The following is an 18,866-nucleotide window of genomic DNA, read 5'->3' on the forward strand; positions in this document are numbered from 1 at the left end:
AAGGCGAAGGTTTCAGACGAGGCTGAATAAAAAAACCCTTAAAGAGTAGATAGAACAAAGAAAATTTTGAAAGGATAAAAAAGTTGCAAACATTTATATAAATGGCGGCTCCAAGGCCTTTCATTAGTTCAAAATGTACTTACAAAGATTGTTCTGCCCCGAAGGGTTTACACATGGTATTTTTTTCAGTACATCAGCGTTCCAGTGATTTTTCAACTCAGTTCCATCCAACTGCCAAAGTCGGTATGTCCCTGGCTGAAGCTCATCATAAATTTCATAAGGTCCTTCCCATGCAGCTGAGAGTTTCCCATGGATTCGGCCTTTCTGAACTGCAGCAGCACTCCGAAGGACAAGGTCTCCAATTTTGAGAGGCCTTGCATGGACCCTTCGGTTATAAAATTTGCTGATTCTCTGCTTATAGGCGGCCATTCTATCTCGGGCTGAGTCTCTTACTTCGTCGAGGAAATCGAGAGATTCCCTCATCAGTCGCTCATTCTCAGCCGAGAAGTGGTGCACTCGAAGGCTCTTAGAGCCAATTTCCACTGGAAGGACGGCTTCGGCACCATACACCAGTTCAAAAGGTGAGTGGCCCGTTGCCTCTTTTTTCAGTTGTCCGAAGGGACCAAAGGGTTCCAGGGAGCTCCTCTAGCCATTTGGACTTTTGATCTTCCACCCTCTTCTTGAGGGCATTTAAGATCTGTTTATTTGCAGCTTCGGCTTGTGCGTTACTTTGCGGGTGGCATACCGCTGAATATGCCAGTCTGATGCCGAACTGATCTGTATACCGCTTCAGCGGTAAGTTATCAAATTGCCTCCCATGATCGAAGACAAATACTCTCGGGATGCCAAAGCGAGTGATGATATTCTGCCAGATAAATTTTCTGACAGTTTGCTCTGTAATGTTCGAGGCTGCTTCGGCCTCGATCCATTTACTGAAGTAATCGACACCAACTATCAGCCATTTTTTCTGGTACACAGCCTCTGGAAATGGTCCCAGTATATCCAGTCCCCGTTGGGCAAACGGGAGTGGATTAAGGATCGGCTGAAGACCCCTTGCTGGCTGATGGATAACTGGAGCGTATTTTTGACATTTTTCGCATTTCCGAACCAGCCCCTTAGCATCTGCGATCATGGTGGGCCAGTAATATCCAGCCCTCAATGCCTTGTGGGCTAAGATTCTTCCCCCAATGTGGTTCCCACAGATGCCGAGGTGAATCTCCCGTAGGATATAATCTGCATCTGTTGGTCCCACGCATTTCAGCAATGGGGCTGAGAAGGACTTTTTCAGAAGTTCCCCCCTGAAGACAATGAACCTAGAACTGGTTCTCTTCATCTTGGAGGCCAAAGCTTTATCCTCAGGAGTTTCTCCCCGAAGCTTGAAAGCTAGGATGGGGTCCTACTTAGTCCAATTGGGCCTAAGCACACTTCAACTAGGATGGGGGGATTCATTCAACTAGGCTATGGGTCAGCGCAGCACACTTCAGGTGCTTCGTCGACACTTCTCTCTCGACGCACTTCTACATATACAGATCTGTTCAGCTCGGTAAAAGATGAACTAGCAAGTTTGGAGAGTGCATCGGCTTGAGTATTCTGACCCCTTGGATCAGCTGAACCTCAAAAGTTTTCAGCTCTGCAATGACTGATTTGATCTTGGCAAGATAAGCTATCATGGAGGGCTCTTTGGCCTCGTAGCTGCCACTGATCTGATATGCAACTAGCTGAGAGTCTGTTTTTAAGCAGACATGATCGGCTTCCAAGGAGATGCACAATTTTAGGCCGGCGATTGCTGCCTCATACTCGGCTTCATTGTTCGAGGCCTTAAAAGAAAACTTTAGTGCATACTCAAAGGATTTGCCTTCGGGAGAAGTTATCACTACTCCTGCCCCGGAACCGTTTTCGGTGGAAGACCCATCCGTAAACACGGTCCAGACTTTCTTTTCACTGTCTAGCGCTTCTTGGTATGAGCATTCGGCCAAGAAATCCGCTAGAGCTTGAGCCTTAATGGAAGCCCTCGCACGGTAGCTGATGCTGAATTCGGTGAGCTCAAAAGCCCACTTGGCTAGCCTATCAGATTTTTCAACCTTGCCGAGAACTTTTTCCAACGGCTGATCAGTTAAGACCACTATCTGATGGCAATCAAAATAGGGCCTCAGCTTCCGAGCAGCTACTGCTACCGCGAAAGCAACTTTCTCGAGTAGAGGATAGCGAGTCTCGGCATCCGTCAGTGTATGACTGACGAAGTAGATCGGTTGCTGACTCTTACTCTCTTCCTTCAGCAATACTGCGCTGATAGTGGCCGGGCTAACGGCCACATATAGGTATAAAAGTTTCTCCTTCAGCTGGGCTAGCCAGCGTTGGGAGTTGAGCCAGATGCTCCCGAAGCTGTTTAAAGGCGTCTTTTTGCTCTTCCTCCCAAACGAGCTCTTTTGTTTTCAGGAGTTTTAGGGCTTTGAAGAAAGGTAACCCCTTATCCGAAGCTCTGGAAATGAACCTCGAGAGGGCTGCCATTCTTCCGGTGAGCCGCTGAACATCCCGCTTCGTTTTCGGCTCGGGAAGGTCGAGCGCCGCTTTGACTTTAGAGGGATTGGCATCAATCCCCCTTTTGCTGACCATGAACCCCAGGAATTTCCCTGACTTCACGCCGAAGACACACTTATTCGGATTCAGCTTCATTTGATGCTTTCTCAAGGTGGCGAAAGTTTCAGCCAGGTCCTTTACATGGTCCTCTAGTTTCTTGCTTTTGACGATCGAATCGTCAACATAGACTTCCATGTTTCGGCCCTTTTGATCGGCGAAAACTTGATCCACCAGCCTTTGATAGGTTGCCCCCGCATTTTTCAATCCGAAGGGCATCATTTTGTAATTGTACACCCCAGCGTTCGTGACGAATGCTGTCTTTGCTCGATCGTCGGGGTGCATAAAGATCTGATGATACCCCGAGAATGCGTCCATGAAACTAAGCAAGGCATGGCCACTTGTCAAATCGACTAGCTGATCGATCCTCGGCAAGGGATAGAAATCCTTTGGACAAGCCTTATTTAGGTCCGTGAAGTCAACGCACATCCTCCAGGTACCATTGGGCTTCTGAACCATCACCACATTTGCCAGCCATTCTGGATATTGGCAAGGTTCGATGAATCCTGCCTCCAATAATTTTTTGACCTCGGCTGCGATGTCTCGGTTCTTATTGGCGGAGTAATTCCGCTTCTTTTGCTTAACTGGTCGACACGTCGGGTCAACATTAAGCTTATGGGAGATGAGGTCTGAACTTATCCCAGGCATATCAGCTGCCGAGAAAGCAAACACATCTCTGTTATCCCGAAGGAGCTGAATAAGTTCGCAACGGGTGTTCGGATCAAGGTCCATCCCGATTGTTACACATTTCTCAGCGTCTCCTTCGGCCAACTCAACTGTTTCAGTCTGTTGGTCCATGTCCATTGCTGATGGATTGGACTCTTCATAATCTGGCCTGCTGCCAATGTCAGCAGGTGTCCCAGTCTTTTTGTTCTTCGGCTGGCTCTCTGAGTCTTGCGGCTCAGCTGAGGAGCTAGCCTTTTCCCTTTCGGGCCCTTTACCTCTGGGTACAGATCCTTGGGCCGAAGCACTTAGGCCTTTCGGCTTTTTTGTGCTTGGCTCTCTTTCTTTTTCTTTCTCCTCCTCATCCTTGTCGTCATCTGGGCGACTACTGGATGGCTTGAGGTAGTTGCACCTTCGGGCGTCCTTTTGGTTGCCCTGTATCCTTTCGGGGAAGCCGGCGTTTGAGACGTAAATCATCAGCTGATGATAAGTTGAGACGACCCCTTGGATCTCGTGAATTATGGGTCTCCCCAAAATCACGTTGTACACTGAAGGAGCGTCGATGACCAAAAATTCAATCATGACGTTCCGGGCTGCCTCATCGCAACCGATGGTGACAGGAAGTGTCACCTTCCCATCTGGATAAGTTGAAGCCCCATAAAACCCGGATACCGGGTAGGGTACCGGCGTAAGGTGCTTGGGCTTCAGCTTAATTTGATTGTAGGCCTTCCGGAACAGAATGTTTGCTCCACTGCCACCGTCAACAAGGACCTTACTGACGTCGTGGTTGGCCACCGTGGCGATGATCACCAACGGATCCTCATGAGGGAATGTAATCCCCCGGCAGTCGGCGGCTGTGAACGTCATGTTCGGCACCGGCGACTGGGGAGATTGAATGTCAGCGTTGTTCACCTGGTGAGTCAAAGCTCTAAGGTGGCGCTTGTGCTCCCTCCGAGAGTATATTCCTCCCGAGATAACATTGATCGGAGGGAATTTCCCCTCCGGCTTTTTACTGTTTTTCCGGGGGAAGTCAAGGTCCTGCCGAGGGTCCTTTGCTGACCTCTCGGATTCTTTTTTCTCGTGGTGATCCGCGATGTATTTTTTCAAGTATCCCTTCCGGACCATGTCCTCTATCTGGTCCTTCAGTTGGATACACTCCTCAGTGTTGTGGCCCGAAGACTCGTGGAACTCACACCACTGATTTTTATTTTTAAGCTGATAGCACTCTGGGAGTGGTCTCGGCTTTCGGTAACTCTGCTCCTCCTTTGTCACACTGTAAATTTTGGCGCGTGGAAGAGAGAGCGGAGTGTAGGACTCGTATCTGCCTGTGTATGAGGCAAATCTTTCCTTCTTTGGGTCATTGGCCAAAGATTGCTCCGGGGCCTTTGACTTTCCCTTTGCCTTATGGCCTTGGCCTTCAGACAAGGGTATTTGCCTCTGTTTCCCTCCCCCGGATTGAGGTTGGGTTTTCGCTTTGTTCCATTCTTCGGCTCGGATGAACTTATCCGAAGCACTAAGAGCTTCCTCCAAGGTCTGCGGGGTATGCATGACCATGAAGTCTAGGAACTTTCCTGGCTGAAGGCCATTCTGCATTGCGAAAACGGCTAGCCCCTGGTCCAGCTGGGAGACGCTTGATGACTCGTTACTGAAACGGGTCAAGTAGTCTCGGAGGCTTCGGTTTCCCCCTGTTGCAGACTCATGAGCTCTGCGGTAGTCTTCTCTCGGCGGTTTGCCGTGGAAAACTTGCTCCTGAACTTGGAGGACAGATCATCCCACCCTGTTACGGAGCCTTGCCTTACTCCCTTGGAGATCCACGCTTGCGCGACCCCCTTGAGAGTGGTTGGGAAATATTTGCACCAAGTCGCCTCGGATCTGGGGCAAAGATGCATATGAGTCTCATACGAGGCCACGTGATCCTTCGGATCCGTGGTCCCGTCATATGTGATGTGCGACGGTATTTTAACCGTGGGTACGCGCTCTTCCAGTATCCATTGCTCGAATGGTGAACTAGCGGGTAGCATAACGGCCTTGCCCTTGTTCCTGGCCGAAGGGACCGCGCTCCGCCCTCTTAGAGAGGTAGGAGTGGTTTTCGTCCCTGGCTGGGAAGTCTGGGCCTCGGCTGCAGGGAACGAGAGGCGACTACGCACGCTCGGTTCCTGGCCGCCGAGTCGGTCAAGGACGCTTCTGCGAACAGTCTCAGGTTCTCGGTGAGTAGATTCTGGCCGAGAAGCTGAGCTGCTGCTCTTATGCGCTTCTGGTCTTGAGGATGAGGATCCTTTTAAAAATTGAGGGTTCTTTTTCCTCTGTTTTTCATTTTTCCAAGAATCCTCCTCCCACTCTTCCAGTTCCCGGAAGGAAGGAAGCTTCCCACCATCATGGTCTAACTTCCTCCGCTGGTGCCAAGTATGCGGAGGAGTTCGATCACGAGGTGGTGGCATATTTTGTGCCCTCATCGCCTCCATGAGTACTGCCAGCGCTCTGGCCACCTCTTCTGAGCTGGGCCCCGTCAAAGGGGTCCTCGGCCGAGTGTGGGAATGAGGGCGCGCAGCCGATGGTTGGCTTTGGGACACTGAATATGTCCTATGATCGGACTCACCCCTGCTAGACCGAGAGTGGCCCGGCCTATATTGAGAGTCATGAATTACGGGAGATAGGGAATCCTCCTTGTATGATCCTCCCCCCGAGCCGGCACCCTTGGGAGAGTTCCGGTCCGGCGAGGGCGATGGTGTAGGGGTTTTAGGCTTTTCGCCCGCTCCTTGACGGAGGCTTTTGCTCTTGCGGTTCTTAGCCATTGCTGCTAAGATAATTGCAAGATGATCTTGGTTAGGTATTTGGCTTAAAGATTTTTGAAAGTCTTCCCCACAGACGGCGCCAAATTGTTTCGGGTGAAAACAATGGGACCTTGCCGAAGGTCCGCTGAAATGGAGAAGGCTGGATTCGGTCCAAGTTATGTTGGGCCGAAGGTTTCCTGCACAGTAAACACACGTAAACTGGCCTCGGGGGTGTTGCCGAGGAAGGCCCCTCCGATGCTAAAGTCAGTACAATGTGTGAGAAGAAGACACTATGCAAGAGAGTTTGTTGCTTGAGGCTTTTATGGAATATATCAATGAACATATGAATCTATCCATGAATCAGAATGAATCCCCCCCTCTTTGAATGTATCAATATGATGGCTTTTATACCTCATCATACATGGAGAGGTTGGGCCTTAGCCCAATTGGCTTGCTTTGTGGGCTGACCTTTGACTTTAGCACAATTGGAGAGTTGAACCTTGACCTTGGGCTTTTAATTGGATCATTTAGTGCTTAGGCCCAATTGGACTAAATTGGACCCAAACAGTTAATAATCTAAATACTCCGTATAACATATGCAAAAACCGGTTGAATTAATTAAACGCGCCCTTCAAATAATAAATCTAACAAGGGCATGCAAGTAGAAGAGGATCAATTCGTATAAAATCCAAAGTTAAATTGTAGTCTCAAGAATATGTTTTTTTTTTTTTTTTTTTTTTTTTTGGTTACATAACATATGTACGGAGTATGATTGAATATAAATTTGTAATGTTTATTGTTAAGAAATTCACATTGGTTTGTTTATAAGATTCTAACAATTGCAGATGTGGTATTGTTTTGAATTAATAAAATCATCCAAAATAATGAATGCTTCATGTTTTATTTTTACATTGGAAAAGTTCATGGCAAGTATGCCATCAGCAGAAGAATATTGGTTGGACACAGAATTCAAGAGCTCCGATGACCCAAATGACACAATTACATCATTTTTATTTGGTCCTCGTTTCATGTCTAAGCTTTATAAGTTGTCCCCCCCTGAGGTACATACTTAACTTGTTTTCTTACTCCGTTTTTAATTAAATTCACAATATAGATTAAACTAAGATGTAGTCGTGGTAATGCACGAGATGTTTAATCACGTACTTATTACATGTTATATATACAGGACAACATATAATTATGTGGAAACATTATTACATTTTGTTCCTATATTATACATTACTTAACCAAGTGTTATTTTGTGGAAATGTTACAAGGACTATGAGCTTGCTATGACATTGAAAAGGCCATCATCGATGTTCCTTGAGGATCTATCGAGGCCAGAGAGTAAGCTTTCCGAGGAGAGATATGGATCAGTTCGGCGTGTTTATGTGATGTGTGACGAAGATGAAGCAATACCACCAGCATTCCAATCTTGGATGATTAAGAATGATGAGGTGAAAGAAGTGAGGATGCTTAAACACTCAGATCACATGCCCATGTTCTGCATGCCTAAACAGCTTTGTTACTGTCTTTTGGAGATTGCTCTGAAACATTTTGCTGCCAACTCTGATGACTCTCCAACTTCTGATCCCAATTAAGTTAAAACTATATGTTATGCTAAGTAATTAAAGGATTATTGTCTCTTAACAACTCGTCTTATTGGTAATTTTGAACTCTTAATTACCTATGTTTGTCGCCTTTACATGTTTATGATCGTTTCATGTTATTGTAAGCTCTTGTGCCGTTAATGTTTAATATGTATGGTGTACAAGGTGAAAGTTTCCTAAAGAACATATGTTACTCTATTAATTTGTCTTGGATTGTGCAAGGTGACTTTAAAAATCCTCTTATTGACGTGGATAGGATAGGTTATCTGTGTTCTTGTAATCCCTCTGTTTCCAAATAAAAGTCTTATTTATCTTTTATACAAAGTACATATTTTCTAAAGGTGAAATAGTAAAAATATGATAGTACAGTTTACTTTGATCTAGCATTTTAAGGAGAGCTTATATACAGTCATTGTGGCCTGTGAAATATGAGTGTAATTTAACATATTTTTAAAATCTTAGTGAGCATTATACTGAGTTTACTGAGAAATTGATAGGCTTATTCGAATTTTGCACAAGCTTGTGTGCCAATCACAGTTTTATAACTTAGGTAACCATAAAATTCTTCCTCGATTGTGAATTCAGTTGTCAATCAAGAGTAATACTCGCTATAGAAGTACTTGCATGCAGGTTGTTCGAAAACAGGTCTCTAAATGAAGGTTAACATCTGCTTCAAAAGGTCAGTCTTGGGCTCTATCAAGTGTGTCCTTTGTGCTGCGTAACCGCCTGCACGAGGTGTATGCAGAGTTGTAGACACTCATATAGTTCTTAATGTTGCACTAATTTTCGCTGTTGTCGCCTAAGTCCCTCTTTTGTTTATACTAAAAGCATTAAGCTCCTATCCCATCCATACTATTAAATACAATTTGACTACAGAATTGACAGGGGGAAAAAAATGAATATAGATTGAAAGCATTTAGAAGCTTTGTAAAGAATTGCATCACTGAGCTTTAACACAACAGGTTTCTTACAGTAGATTGTATTAGTATAATTCCTAACGGTCCAAAAAGCTAAACTTAGTGCCAGAACTTCATACAACTCAACTAGACAGTATGCATTTTATATCTGCACCAGGACGAGGGCTTCACCTCGCCCTACTTTACATCAAGGACTAATGATTTACAGACAAAACGTGTGGATGTACTGAATGCTATGTTGGAAAATTTGGCTCCGACAATTTGCCCCCTTTAAAAAATGGTACTCTTGATCAACTTCATGAGAAAATACTACAAGGCATCCCAGAATACCTTTACGAAAGAATTATATAGGGCACCAAAAAGGAACATAGACCCATTCCTTTGTTGAGCAGCCGACCAGGCAACGTATTTGATTTTATGTTGGTAAGAATTGTGAGCTTTACCTATTGATTCGAGTTATTATGTAACGTCCTTTCTCCAAATCATAAATAGTTTTGAAGTATGGTTTCCTCCATTGAAAAACATAACAGGCTGCAAAGGTTAACAAGATTGTGGCACCCATAATCAAGAAAGAGTTAGGGAAGTTGTCACTAATCAAAGAAACCCACCCATAGTTTGCTCCATTTATAGCTGTTGTCTGTAAGATGAAAGCACCTAATGCCCAATCGAGAGGTACATTCTCCACCTGATTGGTATATCCAATGCTGTAAAATAAGTATTTCCGTCAATCAGCAATTAGCAGAATACCAAAGCATAATAAAACAAGGGGAAAATGGATTAAACTACATGATAAATCACAACATTTCCTTCTTCACTAATCCAAATAAAAAATAAACGACATCATAATAGACTTATAAGAAAAGAATTCAAGATATCAGGTCACTGGAACGCGGGGAACCAACAGCCATTAGTGAGCAAGACGGCCTGAAACAGCTTAGAATAGGAATAGCAAATTCGATCCAAAATAAAAGTTGTACTCAACCTCAAATTAAGATTAGGGCAGGGGTTCAGGGGATTGAGAGCTAGTTAGAACCAGAATATAAACTATTGTTACAAAGAAAATTACCTTGTGTCATCCAATGCAATGTTAAGGCTATCATGTAAAAAGGCCACAATGTAGGCAGATGAGAAGCAGTAGTGTAAGAGATCTTCCTCAGCAAGTGAAGAATATTTCTTTCGAATATTTGGCCAATTCTCTTCACAAAATGCTTGACCAGCTTCCATTAGATCAGAGAGAACTGCCTTTGAAGCCAAGCCAAAGAACTAAACAGAAATTGAAAAGAAATCTTTGTGAATGTAATATCCAATCAAATGGAGAGCAACAAGTTTTTACAATATATTCTCACAGCTCCATCAAAAGAAAGAATTTCAAACCTGTGATGTATGAAAAAAATTCTCAGTAGCCAAGAATCTGCCATGCAGCTTAGGCATAAATGTGGCTCCCAAAGTGCAATGATCGTAGGCACAACCCTCTAGAAAATAACTTGATGTAAGTGACTAAGTGTTTAATTACCCAAAATAAAAATTAAAAAAAAGGTATTATGGTATCAAAATGGAAAAATTTGCCAATTACAACCGGTAAAAATACCCATTTTGCGGGTTACAACCATCAAAGTTTATTTTTGCAAATTACAACCAAAAAAGTCACCCAACATTTTAAACTACAACCAATTCGATTTTCTACTACTTTCACAAAAACATGACGTCATTATATCACTAAATGATTCCAAACCAGTATTGGTTGGGGGTTATTTTTTATATCAATAAATGATTAATATCATATTCCGGTAAAAGTGACCGAAAATTGGGTATTGGTTGTAATTTGAAAGTTTATTTTTGCAAATTACAACCAAAAAAGTTGCCCAACATTTATTTAAACTACAACCAAAATTCAATTTTCAACCACTTTCACAAAAAATATGATGTCATTATATCATTAAATGATTCCAAATTAGTATTGGTTGGGAGTCAAATGATTAACATCATATTCCGATAAAAAGTGGCCGAAAATTGGATTTTGGTTGTAATTTAAAATTTTTGGTGACTTTTTTTGGTTGTAATTTGCAAAAATAAACTTAGATAATTGTAACCCGCAAAATGGGCACTTTTATCGGTTGTAATTGGCAAATTTTCCTATGATAAACACATTTAAAAATCTTATCAAAAGTATAACATTTAACTATATCAAAATATAAAGAAAATCATGGTCAATGCATGCAGAACAGATCAAACGTAGCATCATTTCAGACAGAAAAGAACAAATGACAACCTTTGCCCCTCTGTAACAGCTTCAAGGCAGCAGCTCTGCACTCTGAGAAGTTCCCAGCTGCATGGAAAGTGGATAAATATTTTTTGGCCGAAGAATCAGGAGCAAGATTAAATGAATTAATGCTCTCAGCATATCCCTTAGGAGTACAAGGGTCCATGGTTAGTTCCTCTTCAGATGATTTAGTAGCTGCACAAGGAAGTTTATAAACTTGTGATGCTATATTAATACCGTAAATTCATAATAACAAACCACAGCCATTGATTTGCATGGCCTTTTACAACGGCATCAAGTACATATAAGATGCAATTCTGTATCCTAATTCCTAACAATCACATAAGTGAAGCTCTGGGTTATATATTAATATATTATCAATCCAAAAGCTAATAAATAACCTACACTGAATTGAATGCAATATCAATTGACACATTTAGTCACAGAACACCATTCACAAAAAGTTGCACAAGGCATTTGTCACTTAGCTCATCATATAGTACCAACACATCACTGTTTACCACCAAGAAAAGGCGTAAAAATAGTGTGTTCTATCAGTTTCACTGACTTTACTTTGTAAAATGGGTTTGTTTCACATGTAATGTCCAAATGACTTCACAGCTCTGTTCATACAATGTACAATTTAAAACCGGTTATAATGAGACCCTTAAACTTTTTTAGTATCCATGTTTGAGCATCTATAGAATAAGGAATATAGTCACTTACCCAAGGTTATGTCACTTGAAACAAGTAAATCCTTCAGTGTATCAAAAGCTACATTCTGAAAAAGATAAAATATAAAAGGCAAAGGAAGTTAAACTTAATGGCTACAAATATATTCACACTATCTTTGAGCTAATAAAGATGTGTAGAAAATATAGAGTGATGAGCTGCTAACAGGCACTTAAGCTCCACACATCAAATACGTGGCACAATGCCATTTTAATCCAGGTCAAAGGAATGTTGATTCTAAGAAACAATTCAAACTAACAATAGAACAGGGATTTAAAACATAAATGTTCTATACGCAATGGCAACTTGGTAACAGTCGAAGTCCAAGGTTGGGAAAAAAAAAATCCCTAAGTAGGAGCCATACAATTAACAAAAACAATCTCTAAAGAGGATTTCCCCTTCCTAAAATGAGGGGGGGAAAATCACTGTTCCAATCCCTCCAAAGACTATTCTGGTTGGTTAGTTAAAAATAATGTTTGAAGATTTTAAGGTCCTCAAAAACAAGAGAGGACCCCACAAATTTAATTGCTGCCAACGGCCAGAAAAAAAAAAGAGTAATAAATGAATTTAAAAAAAAAAAATCGATATATATATATATATATATATATATATATATATATATATGAAAGGCATATAGGGTTGTTACTGCATAATTAAATATTTTGAGAGGAAAAAATCAAGAGACAAATCGGAAGCGGGAGGGATAAGGGGTTTTTCTGCCGTGAAAGGAGAGGACCCCCCCCCCCCGGGCCGGGTGGTGGGATTGGCCACAATCCTGAGTTTCTCACAATTCAAGTAGCCTTTTTTACCAGATCTACTGTTACATGTGAGATGACTCAACGAAAGAGAACCTAATTTTACTAAGAAAACAAAAGATTTTTCTTTTCAAAAATTTTTACAGAGTTAAAAATTTAAATAAATACTGAAAACCTATAAAAGCTAGTGGCCACTATTACAAGTTAACTACTTCACATGTAACAGTGAAACCAAATAAAGCTCCAACACAAGAATCATTAGGTCTTTAGCTAAGGGAAACCGTTACTAAGCTCATAAAACAAACATTTATAAGTTCTGATGTTGCACGACAAAAACTCGTCATATATGCACATTGTAGGGAAGAGATGTTCACTGACTTCGCATTGGTCCAAATCTTGTTATCTTGCTCTATCTTAAATTCTTTCATTTAGAAGACCAATAAAAACAATGTGGAAGTATAATTCAAACACAATTACCAAACTCCATTGGTTTTAAAGGTACCTGACCAAAGTGAAGCAAGCTGTTACTGTAGAGATGATAGGTCACATTTCCATAATTAAGCGAACGGGAGAACTCTGAAGGCACTGACTCTCTTGAGACAAAAGTGACCTAAGTAAAAGCATCAGCATGAAGATTAGTCAGAACTTCAAACCAATAATACTATAACCATTCACATGTAAGTATGTAACAGAAATAACAAGCTTCTAAGACACAAAATAAACTGTAACATCAATGTATACAGATGAACTCAAAAGATATGTCCTGCCACTGCAATTCAACATCCATAAGCACTAAGCCGTTGAACATTGAGTCAATCACCACCACCCAATACCAAGGATAAGGTCTGGGGAGGTCCAAGAGTACACGGCTTACCCCCAATCACGTAAGCAAGATAAAGTTACCAAATATTTTGTTGACCATTACATATTCCAGAACTACCAAGGCTCAATATTATAATCAATGCTTAAGGTGGGTTCAGGTTATATCTTTAAGTCATTCACCTTCATTGGTTTTAAAAGATATTGAGAAGTTTCTAAGCCCCACAAGACAATTTAGGATTCTCTGAGACAAACCATCAGCAGATGCGTTTCAAAGGAGTTAACAAATATAACAGCAATTCTACAAGGAAGACAAGAAAACACAAAACTTAAAGCTAAATACAGTGAGAGATGACAAAAATATTACCAAACCAAAATAACTATCAGTAGAGATGGAACTTCAGTTCCTTTGGAAGTAAGATCTTAAAAATGGCACAGATCTATTACACGTGTGCACCCAATTTATCCAAAAAAAAAATAATTGCAATAATAATTAGCCTCAGTCATTTGAAAAGCTAATGCTATGATAGTAAAATATATTTGTACATTTAAAAAAAGTGTGTTAGATAAACATGTTCAAGGGCCCACTACGCTTCTAAAGTACGTAAATAAAATCTTAGGGGGCGTTTGGTTGGGGGTATTCAACAAATTGAAAGGCAATCAACTACCATTAATCCCTTTGATGATATTTGTTAGACAAATTCAATCATTCCCATTACCCCACTTCCTCTACTCTCATTCCCCACCCCCAAGGAATCAATATAAGTCTCTAACCCTCAGGCTCCTCTTCACCCAACTACCTTGACCATTTTCATAACTACCTAGACAACCTTTGGAAACACCAACTGACCACCCAAATTACCGCCTAGCCACCAGAAACACCTACACCGACTACCCACAGAAACCATTGCCCAACCGCGATGAGAACTTCCGCCTAGCCGCCACGAGAACCTCCGCCCATCCAAATTCACCCTAAATCCAGTAATCCACCCTGAAAACACCCAAACCACCCTTTCCTACCGAAAACCACGGAAACTCACCCGGAAAAAAAAAAAAAAAAAAAAAAAAAACACCAAACTCCACTTGAATTTAGCCCCACACCCACCACAGTCACCATCACCATAAAAAACCATACCCACCACGAATACCACCCAAAAAACCCAAAAAATCTATATAAACACCTCTTAAACAACCCCCAAACACCCAAAAAAACAACCCTTAACACTCTAAAAACAACCAAGCAACCAAATCAACTAAAAGTTTACTCAAAAAAAAAAAAAAAAAAAACAAAAAAGAGAAGAGGGGCGACAGTAGCGTCAGTGTTGGGAGTTGGGTGGAGGGAGAGGCGCAGTGTTGGAGGCATAAGAATGATATTTGCAATGGAGGTGGTGGAGAATAATGGTGGTGGGCTGGTGGCTGAGCATGGAAGAGTACACTAGATTCCCTTTTTTTTTATATATAAAACAAACAGCCAGTGACAAATAAAGGAGTTGCTTTCCTTCCTCTCTTATTCCCTTACTTAATGTCTTTCCCTTTCCCCCCACCCAACCAAAAGCCCCCTAATTATCTTCTTACAATTAATCATGTTTCCTTTATTCCCCTAAAATATCACTTCAAATTATCAATGCAAGCTTGAAAAATTCACACAAACCCTTACAAATATATAACTACCGCAAATATTTCATATAAGATGTTATGTGTGTGAAATTCTACTCATGCATTGAATGCATAGAGAGCTAGTATGGTTATAATTAAACCCCACCAAAGGATTCTTTTAAAGACTCAAATAGAGCAAAGTGCCAAATATTCCAAATTTACTAGATCATCAACCAAACAACCACCTTATTTTACAAACATATAGTGGATTAACATACAAAGCTTATTATATATGAAGATACTATAACTTTATCTCCTTTCAACTAATGACAAATACTTCACTAGCACACAATATAAAAACACCCCCCTTAAAAAATGTAGTGACGAAACAAACAATTTAAATTTGATCAGCATTCCAAATTTACTAGATCATCAACCAAACAACTATCATACCTGAGCAGAAGCCCCACCAAGCTCAATGATACCAGTTGTTAAGTGAGGATCGCCTCCAAGAGTACCAAGGGCATAATTAGCCACAACCCAAGCATACAAACCTTCATCTGAGCCTAATATAGCAACAACCATCAATTAGTGATCATTGCCAATAAGTTAAAACATTTCCAACTGATGTATCATCAAATTATATAAATAAACAAAAAAAAAAAGGGCTAGAGGCACACCAAGGTGATTTGGAGTTCCATGCAACTTGAAAAAAGCCTTAATATGACTCACTTGAATCAGAATAATATATATATATAGACCACAGACTTCCTAACACACACTATCACCAGAGCTAACTCCTCATGGATTATGGGCCCAAGATAAGCCTCCAAAAAGTCTTACCCATCAAAAATCTTGCACTTTCACTCACTCCAAATCATGTGATATTTCCTCTCTCCAACAAAATTAAAGCACAATAGTTACAATACACCCATCTTCATAAATTGAAATATAGAAACCTCCTCAAAAGTCCAAATCTATAGAAACCTACCAGCTATAAAACTAGAAATCCAGATATATAAGCCAAATTTTAGCTTAGTGAAAAACATCTACCTACTCAGTCTCAAAACTCAAAATTATACATCAATTGGCTTACAACTCACCAATTTAACCAAAATTTGTACAATCCATAAAGTATGAAACTAAATGGCTTGCAACTCACTGAAGCAAATACAGCAATAGGACTACAGTTTATGTAAATCTTAAAAAAAAATATTAAAAAACGTTTACTACTGACAAAAAAAAAATTACAAGCAAATTTACACTATTAAAAGACAATAGTTGGTACAGCAGTTACACTAGGTTTACTATGTGTTTCACATTACAACATATTGTATACAACCTATCTAGTAACATACCAACAACAACGTCCAAAGCATAGTCTAAATGAAGGAGTCATTTGCATGAAGCTAGGTTTTATTTCCAATGATCGTCATCCACGATCCCTTCCCTCCACTCCCTTCAATCAAATGATATATACACCTTAACTCTTTCTATCTCAGTCACAACCAATCTTGGTCAATGAAGGGAAAATTTTGGTCAATTTCTCAATGAAGTAGACATGCGGACACCTATAGTTAAATATTCCATCTTGGGCAACTCTTCATCAAATAATGCTCTACTATATCCTCTCTCGACTAGTGGACTCCCTTCTAGTGCTAGACCAATATTCCACATACTCAATTTTGCTTGAACTTAATCTAAACCCTTTAGACTCTTAACAATTGCTTCCATTGCTCAAAATTAGCATAAACCTAAACTTCCCTACCCATATAGCAATGCTTGTCTAATAATCATTTGATAGAATTTTCACTTTTAACTTCCAATGAATACTTGGGTAACATCTTGGTCAATTCCTCCATTCCTTTATTGGTTTGACCTAAGGCCCTAAGGTGCTAAGAACAATCACTCTTGGCAACTTTATCACGTAATGTCATTAAATATTTGCTTGACTCTCTCCTAGAGCTAAAACAATATTCCAGGTACTTAATCTTGCTTAACATTAATCTGAACCCTATAGATTTGAATGGTTGGTTCCATTGCTCCAATTTAGCATTAACCCAAACTTTGGTCTCGTCCACCAATATAATTTACAACATACACCCTAGTATCTCATCATGGGTAAAACCTTATTAGTTCATCTAATGTTGTTATAAAGAGGAAAGGACTCAATGTAAAACCTTGGTGTAGTGTCAAAATGTAATCATAATAAGAAAATCCTTTGTTATTCTATCTAGCCACCACAAGTCCAAACATTAATTTTCACGACTCAATATAGAATCGAAATCAATATAATCATGATAAGTACTCTTCATAATCATTACCCATCAAATCATATCTCTCCGCAAGGTCCTTGTCCTAATTCATGTGGAGATCCATTTTTCCTCTCCCTATAATACTATCAGTTCCCTTATCAAGTTTATAGATTCTACATTACACTACAGCTAAATCATCCCCTTTGTTCTTATAAAAGATTACCAAAGTCCTCTATCATGTTAATCTTCTAAATCTTGACCTTACAACATATACAATTGCATCAATGAACAAAATGATTATAGGTAGTCCATAATTGAGAAAACAAGCCAAGCTAATCAATCCACCAAGCTAGTAAATAAATATCATAATTGCAACTCAGCTCGCATTACTTATATAGTTATACCTGTAATCACCGACGCCCAATCACCACGAAACTTCAATCCCGACGACCTCATAAGTCTCCGACAAGACTCCAGAATCCGATTTTGAACTTCCAAATCAAGTAACCGAAGTCCAGCAGTAGCCATTAACCTAACCTCAGTATCTCCCCACAATTCCCTGGGCACAATCCTCTTCCCAAAATCCAACAGCTCCATCAGGGACTCGCCAGCTCGCTCCGGATTGTCCTCAAACGATGACAACCCCGGATTAACCCTCATCGACGAATGCCCATCAGGCCCAAAATCAAACCTTGGCACCCCACCTTCAACCTTATACTCAAAAACATGAATGCGCGACCCAGTACTCCCACCATCAATAATTATCCCAAATTTCCGGCCATTTACAGGTGTTCTCTGCCCCAAAAACACAAATGATAAGTAAAAAACAATAACAAATGCAACAGAAATAAAGAAAACAGTAACCCAATTAAATTTAGGTTGTGCTTTTGGGATTCTTGAAAAGGAACTGGATCTGGAATTAGGGTTTTGCTTAAATTGAAACGATTTGATAGAAAGGGGCTCCATTTTAGGATCTGGGTCGGATTTTATCTCGGAATTGGGCTTCGGAGATCGGGCATTAGGTCGGCGCATCAAAGAAGATGATGATCGATTGAGAAAATCATGGAATTGCCCCCTTTTTCTGGAATTTTGAAAGAAGAAGTTGAAATTAGGGATTTCTTTGTGTAAAAGAGAGAAGATTGAAAATTGAAAATGGGGGAAGGAGGAAAATCGAGAAGAGTTTTGTGTGTCTAAGTGTCTTCTCTGCGTTTCTTCCTTCCCACGGCGTTAACGCGCGCTCACTCTCTCTTGATTTCTGAGTGCCGACGTTTAGCAGAAAAGATGGTTTTTTCAAATCTGAGTTTCATCTTTGGATTCGTTCGCATAGCCATCAAGGATTAGGATGGTAGATGGTTAATCATGATTCAAGAATGGTAATGGTACCCAACTTTGGGTTAGGATGGTTAATCATATTTGTTTGGTTAGCATTAAACAAATAATATATACGAGCGTGGTCTAGGGTAAGTCTCGCATCCTCAAAGTGGGTTAGCAACTTAGCATTTAACAAATATTATATACGAGCGTGGTTTAGGGTAAGTCTCGCATCCTCAAAGTGCGAGGTCAAACCTCACAAAGTCACAGTTAGACTTGTCAATAGTCGATCCGATCTGGTAACCCAACTCGATCCGACCTGGTTTTTAACTCATTTTACTAAGAGAAAACCCGACCCAAATGGCCCGAAATAGACTCAATTTGACCCATTTATCATAATTTGTAATGATCCTAGCAATCTTAACCACTTGAAACAAAAACGACTCAAACAACCCGAAATTTGACCCAAACCCGACCCGTTGACCCGAATTGACAGGCTACTCACAGGCAATCACTATAGGTATTCTGTGTAGGATTTTGACT

The 18,866-nt window shown here is 40.6% G+C and overlaps 2 protein-coding genes across 2 annotated transcripts; one reads left to right on the forward strand and one right to left on the reverse strand.

Annotated features, from left to right (window-relative positions):
- Positions 1-6,640: 6,640 nt before the first annotated feature.
- On the forward strand, positions 6,641-7,878 carry LOC110690585 (salicylic acid-binding protein 2-like). Its single transcript, XM_021867445.1, has 2 exons — positions 6,641-7,129; positions 7,346-7,878. Exons 1-2 carry the CDS (start codon positions 6,914-6,916, stop codon positions 7,667-7,669), a joined length of 540 nt encoding a protein of 179 aa, XP_021723137.1. The 5' UTR covers positions 6,641-6,913; the 3' UTR covers positions 7,670-7,878.
- Positions 7,879-8,580: 702 nt separating this feature from the next.
- On the reverse strand, positions 8,581-18,395 carry LOC110690376 (probable apyrase 6). The gene is made up of 8 exons (XM_021867195.1): positions 17,417-18,395; positions 15,211-15,323; positions 12,845-12,952; positions 11,582-11,636; positions 10,865-11,050; positions 9,970-10,067; positions 9,662-9,858; positions 8,581-9,299 (listed from the first exon to the last, which is right to left on the reverse strand). Exons 1-8 carry the CDS (start codon positions 18,042-18,044, stop codon positions 9,035-9,037), a joined length of 1,650 nt encoding a protein of 549 aa, XP_021722887.1. The 5' UTR covers positions 18,045-18,395; the 3' UTR covers positions 8,581-9,034.
- Between the last annotated feature and the right edge of the window lie 471 nt (positions 18,396-18,866).

Source organism: Chenopodium quinoa, unplaced genomic scaffold (genome assembly GCF_001683475.1).
Source record: "Chenopodium quinoa cultivar QQ74 unplaced genomic scaffold, ASM168347v1, whole genome shotgun sequence".
Taxonomy (NCBI): domain Eukaryota; kingdom Viridiplantae; phylum Streptophyta; class Magnoliopsida; order Caryophyllales; family Amaranthaceae; genus Chenopodium; species Chenopodium quinoa.

Bases quoted from the DNA above. Each gene is read 5' to 3' on its own strand.
- LOC110690376 (XM_021867195.1), bottom strand. From the start codon at position 18,044: ATGCGCCGACCTAATGCCCGATCTCCGAAGCCCAATTCCGAGATAAAA. The intron at 15,324-17,416 runs GTATAACTATAT...TTGCTATATTAG, and splicing joins TTGGGCGTCGGTGATTACAG to GCTCAGATGAAGGTTTGTAT. The intron at 10,068-10,864 runs GTTGTCATTTGT...GTTATTTTCTAG, and splicing joins GCTGTTACAGAGGGGCAAAG to AGGGTTGTGCCTACGATCAT.
- LOC110690585 (XM_021867445.1), top strand. From the start codon at position 6,914: ATGTGGTATTGTTTTGAATTAATAAAATCATCCAAAATAATGAATGCT. The intron at 7,130-7,345 runs GTACATACTTAA...AAATGTTACAAG, and splicing joins ATAAGTTGTCCCCCCCTGAG to GACTATGAGCTTGCTATGAC.